Genomic DNA, 6,000 nt, shown 5'->3' with positions numbered 1-6,000 from the left:
AAATGTTAATCTCAAAAGAATAAAGCTACTTTTTTGTAGCCTCTGCTTCTCTGCAGAAGCAGGGCAAGTGCAGACAGCTCTTGGAACCCACCCGCAGGGCCCTCTTAGGTCCCAGTGGCCCCCAGGAATCTGAGCCAGGCTGTGAAGATGACTCTGAAGAAGTAGACCTCCTGCAGGAGGAGGGATAGAGGTAGCTTCACCCCTGGAGAACCCCACCGTACATAGAGCCAGTGCTGCCTGACTTCCAGAAAGTGCATGAGGAGGAGGAGGCTGAACGTCTGGGCGACTACTGAATCCCTTTCTTCTACAAGGCCTGCTAAGGATGACCAGCTAGACATCTGGGTCATCTAAATGCATCATCGCTCAAGTCTGGAAAAATGAGGCCCAGTCTCTGCCGTTCCCCAGATCCTGTCACCCCCAGCTCTCTCCACCCCTGACCCTTCACTCTATCCCTTCCCCTTTGTCCTTGCCATTTCTTCCCAGTCTTTTAACCCTACAGTAGCAAGATCTGATGCCTGTGTAACATGTGCAGACCCTGTACCATCTTGGCAAGAAGAGAGACTGATTTTATTCACTCCCGCTCAAGGAGAAGAACTGGAGTCACATAGGTGTTGAGTAGTGAGCACAGTGCCTCTCTGCAGGTGCTGGGGATTTTTCCTCAACTCAGGCCCTCTGGCAAAGACAACTAGGCCACATTGTTTCATGGCCTTCACAAAGACAAGCTCACTGGCCATGTAAGAGCTTATGTCTGGAGGACAGTTCTGCATTCAATAAAGTGCATTTTGTTCCTGTGCCTGGGACGGCGCTGGGATGACGCTCAGCGTGGACACTTCCCCAGACCTGCTCCCAGCTTCTTTTTGGACCGGGATCAGCTGGACTTCTAGGCAGTTGGGGCCCTAGGCCTTAAGCCACTCAGGGCTGAGGCAGCACAGGCCGTCTGCTTGGGGCTCCGTCCTCTTCCAGGCATCTCACAGCAAGGCACCAGGTATCATTCTCTCAGGCCCAATGACAAGTGCGGGAACAAAGGGAGGGCCATACGTGGAAGAGGCTGATGAAATTAAAAAGACAGAACATAAAAGAGATGAGTTGGCATAGGAATGTCACAGTCAAGAAGAGCAAATGCCTGACAAGTGAACTAGGGGTTCTAGAAAGTTTTATATTCATTTGTTGTATAATTACATTCGCTTTATTATACAATACTAATTACATGTTATTTTATTATATTTCCCAATTATAGAATCCAGAGTCAGCATTTTTCACAATGCATTGAATTCTAAACCAGCAACAGGAGGTTTTATTGCTTATAAATTAAAGGGCCACAATTTGGATGCTGGTATGAGAAAAACCGTAACAAAAACTATAACACCAACAACAACAAAAAGAAAATTTTTTTTTTTTTTCTGGTCCTGAGGCTTGAACTCAGGGCCTGGGGCTTGAACTCAGGTCCTTGAGCCTCTCTGTGCTCAAGGTTAACACTGTACCACTACAATGTCACTTCTGAAAAATATTCTTAATAAAGCTAAAATTTTGACAAAATTAGACTTATTCTCTTTTCACATTCAGTCATTTAGAGTCTTTGGGCACAGAACGAAACCCTCAAGTATTGTTTTAAATAGAGGAAGACAAAGTAGAGCAGGGAGGCCATAGAATGGAGAATGACACTTGCTCAAATGCACTGTCGATTTCAATATGAAAATCCCTAGTTTACTTTATGAATCCTAAGAAAAGAAAAACAAGGGCATATCTCTACATACACACACATGAAATAAAGAAAGCCACCATAGAGCACTTGCCTTTGATCTAAATAGCTCAGGAACAGCACCCAGGCCCAGAGTTCAAGCCCCACAACTGACAAAAACAACAACAGCAAAAATAAAACCCACAAAGAAAATCCTCTTGCCAGGTGCCAGTAGCTTATGCCTGTGATCCTAGCTATTCAGGAGGCTGAGATCTGAGGATCGCAGTTCAAAGCCAGCCCAGGCAGGAAAGTCCATGAGACGCTTATCTCCAATTAACCACCAGAAAACTGAAAGTGGCGCTGTGGCTCAAGTGGTAGAGTGCTTGCCTTGAGCTGAAGAGCTCAGGGACAGCAACCAGGCCCAGAGTTCAAGCCTTATGACCAACCAAAAAAAAAAAAAGAAAGAAAGACAGACAGTAAGAAAGAAAGAAAGAAAGAAAGAGAAAGCAAGAAAGAAAGAAAAGAGAGAAGGAAAGCCACAGTCACAGCACACAGCCATGGTGAAGTAAATCCATTAATGAAAGCAGTTATGATGTTTATCTGTCTCCAAAAACCACTTCTGCCTTCAAGGTCTGAATTAGCCTACAAAATTTGATGATCATTCTATCTTACATTTTTATATAGACTATGCATTACTCTATGTAGTTAATATAAATCTGTTAATTTATAAAGTTGAAGAGGACAATCTAAATTTTAAAGATGTTATTGGAAAATAAGAGTATTAGTTGTATCTGAGTGTTTTCAAGCATAAAAGATCCTTCTGCTTCATCGCTTGCTGGTTCCTGGTTACCACAGGGACCAGGGAGTGGAATGGAATTGGGATGACTTTGTGTGAGCCAGGCTATGTATTGGAGAAGCACTACAGAAATCCCATGGGCCATGAAGCAGAAATCTACTGTTCTTTCTTATATACATCAAGGAGAATTGGAAATGAAAATGGCATCTCAGCATAATCAGTACTGTAGAATAATTTAACAATACAACACTTTAATATGGTCACAATATTTCTAAGTCTTCTTTTGCCCCCAAAATTCTATTGTGAAAGAGAAGTTGAATTATGCAGTTTCTTGGGCATGCTAACATTTGATTAATCTACATAGTCTAAAAGTGAGGCATAATATCAGACCATAGCATTGATTGTCAATTGCAGTCTATTTCCTAGAAAATTTCTTATGTCAAACTTGCTGAGACTAAATGTCATGTTTCAAGCTTTTATTTCACTACATGCAGAATATTAGGGATTTTCCCCTTTCAATTTGCACCATTTACAAAAAGGGTAAATAACTTTGCATAGTTCTAATGTTTGTAATGCTATCTAGTCAGAATGAAGAGATCCAGAAGATTGTGGTTCAAGCCCATCCTGGGCTAAAAACAAGACCCAATCTCAACAAACAAGTCAATCATGATAATTTGGGTCCTGTCCCTCAGCTCTTCAGCTCAAGGCGAGCACTCTACCACTTGAGCCACAGCGCCACTTCTGGTTTTTTCTCCTTATGTGATGCTGAGGAATTGAACCCAGGGCCTCAGGCATGCAAGGCAAGCACTCTACTACCTTCCCAGTCCCCAGTCATGATAATTTCTATGTGGACCCAGTTACTTGGAATTTATCTGGGCAAATGAGAGACAATATCCAAAAATCAAGCTGAACAAAATGGGTTGGAGTTTGTGTCAAGTGGATGCAAACTTGCCTAATAAGCATAGGGTGCTGAATTCAATCCCAAATACAAGTGACACGACCGGACCCAAAAAAACAAAACAAAAATAAATAAATGAAAAAGAAAAAAAGGAAAAGACACTTTTCCCATTTAGGATATTTGAATAAGCCGAGCACCAGTGGCTCACACCTATAATTCTAGCTACTCAAGAAGCTGAGATCTGAGTATTGCAGTTCAAAGCCAGCCCTTGCAGGAAAGTCCATGAGACTCTTATCTCCAATAAACCACCAGAAAACAGGAAGTGGCGCTGTGGCTTAAGTGGTAGAGCACTAGCCTTGAGCTGAAGAGCCCAGTGTTTAAGCCCCATGACCAACAACAACAAAAAAAGATACTTAAGCAGCAATAAGTTTAGTAGATATACACAGATTTAATCATTTTAATAAATGTGTGTCAGAGAGAGTGAGAGAGAGAGAGAGAGAGAGAAAGAGAGAAGGAAAATGTGTATTTAAGAATTAGATTAGGGACAGTTGAATTTTAAAACTGCATAACACAATACAACTAAGATTCAATGAAAATACAGCTTTACTGTTAAGAAAGAAAAAGAAGGCACAGATAAATTAGGGAAGTAAGAAGGTTAATGCATGACTTGAAAAGGGACCTCAATAAAAAGAAATCTTTAAAAAAATCAATGGAAGGCCAATTTAAAAAATTAAGTAGAAAGCTTCACCTGTAAAATAGATGATGTGAAGCAGAGTTTCTTTGCTTGAAGGCAGAGTAAATAGAGAGGCAATAAAGATACAAAAAAAAAAATCCAAGAATTATAAAGGAGTTTGCAAGAAGTTCAGGACTCAGTTGAAAACACAAATTTACATCTGATGAGTATTGAGGAAGTTGAAGAGCAGATAGTTAAAGGCATAGAAAATACATTTTTCAGAATAACAGCAAAAACATCCTAAACTTTGATAAAGAGTGGCCTATTCATGTACAAGTCTTTTTTAGAAAACCACACAGATCAGAAAAGAACCTTCTACAATATATTAGAGTTAAAACATTAAGCAAAGAAAATAGAGGATAATTAAAGCTCTACATGAGAAAAGACGGGTCACTTACAAAGGAAAACCTATCAAAATAATGGCATAAATGCAAGGTGGCTTGGAATGATGTATTTCAGGCACTGAAAATAAACAACTGCCAACCCAACATATTCTGTCCAGCCAAGCTTTCATTCACAACTGAAAGGTACATCAAAACATTCCATGATAAACAAAAAACTAAATTTATTGCTACTAAACCAGCAATGGAGAAGATACTCAAAGACATCTTGCACACAAATTATTTTTTTAAGTCTTGAAAACAGATCTTGCCAGATGAGTAGATAAACAGGAGAAGCAGGAAGAAGTACAGAACCAGAATGGAAGGGAGAAGAAGATAACAGGAAATACTGTATACTTCTCCATTATCACACAATATTAGTAGACTCGATTCTTTGGTCAAAAGATATAAAATTGCAAATTGAATCAAAAGACAAGACTCAATCATCTGTCTATAAGAGACACATCTAACTGACAAAAACAAACATTTCCTTAAGGTGAAAGTTGGGGGGAAAATCTTTCAAGCAGGGGTGGTGGGAGTGTAGTTGTAGAGATCGGAGGGAAGGTATGATAGGGGAAAAACAAAGGAGGAGGCAACAATGCTTGATAGGAAATGTGCTCATAACCTTGCTCATGTAGCTAACCTCTCTGTACAGTATTTTTACAATAAAAAAACTTATTAATAAATCTTTTGAAATGAAAAACAAACTTTCAAGCAAAAGACCTCATAGTAGTAATACTAGACTCTAGTACTAATACTAATTAATATCAGAAACAAGTAGATTTCAAATCAAAATTAGAAGAGATAAAGAAAGTCTCTTTGAAACTCTCCACCAAGAAGATATCAATTCTCAACATCCGTTCACCAAATGCCAGAGCACCCAACTTTGTCAAACAAACACTACTGGACTTAAACTCCCACCTAGACCCCAACACAATGGTAGATGAAGACTTCAATATCCACTCTCATTATGGATATGTCATCTACACAATATCTCAACAAAGAAATCTAAGATTTAAATGACACCATAGACCAAGTAGACCTAAGAGACATCTACAGAATTTTTCACCCATCGGCGGCACAGTGTACCTTTTCCTCATAGCCCATAGAACATTCTCCAAAACAGACCATATTTTCAGGTCATCAAACATTTAACACATGAGAATATTGAATATTTGAATATTGAATATTGAAAATTTGAATATTTCATATTCGAACCTCAGAGCATTTTGGAGCTATAATTTTTTTACAATTTTTTTTAAATCTAAGATTTGTGTCATCAAAATCCTGTAAACATAACATGAAGATGGTAAGGGATATATTTTTAATAATTCTTCAAATATTTTTAATTTGAAGAAATAGTCATTGAAAACTATATAAATTTTGCACAAGGCATGATACAGTCAGAAACAGTTGAAAAAGGAAATTGACAAGTAATTGAAAATAAGATCCAACTATGTGAATTCTGCAATATACATATTTACTAACTAATCAGATAAAACCAACATTTAGGAC

General features: G+C 38.7%; 1 protein-coding gene across 4 annotated transcripts in view; it reads right to left on the bottom strand.

Moving 5' to 3' along the window:
- Positions 1–262: 262 nt before the first annotated feature.
- LOC138839064 (putative uncharacterized protein C8orf89) overlaps positions 263–6,000 on the bottom strand; it is a 51,893-nt gene continuing 46,155 nt past the window's right edge. For 2 of the 4 annotated variants that reach the window (XM_070038722.1, XM_070038723.1), the window contains exon 7: positions 264–1,048. In XM_070038722.1, coding sequence (XP_069894823.1) covers positions 969–1,048 — 80 coding nt within the window. In that variant the 3' untranslated portion in view covers positions 264–968. Of the gene's footprint in view, positions 1,049–6,000 lie in introns of all 4 variants that reach the window. The other 2 variants (XM_070038726.1, XM_070038724.1) reach the window with 2 other exon arrangements.

This window comes from Dipodomys merriami, unplaced genomic scaffold, assembly GCF_024711535.1.
Source record: "Dipodomys merriami isolate MVZ:Mamm:240054 unplaced genomic scaffold, mDipMer1.0.p SCAF_291, whole genome shotgun sequence".
NCBI lineage: Eukaryota > Metazoa > Chordata > Mammalia > Rodentia > Heteromyidae > Dipodomys > Dipodomys merriami.
The sequence above is the reverse complement of the archived record's forward strand: the minus strand, read 5'-3'. Positions and strand labels throughout refer to the sequence as shown.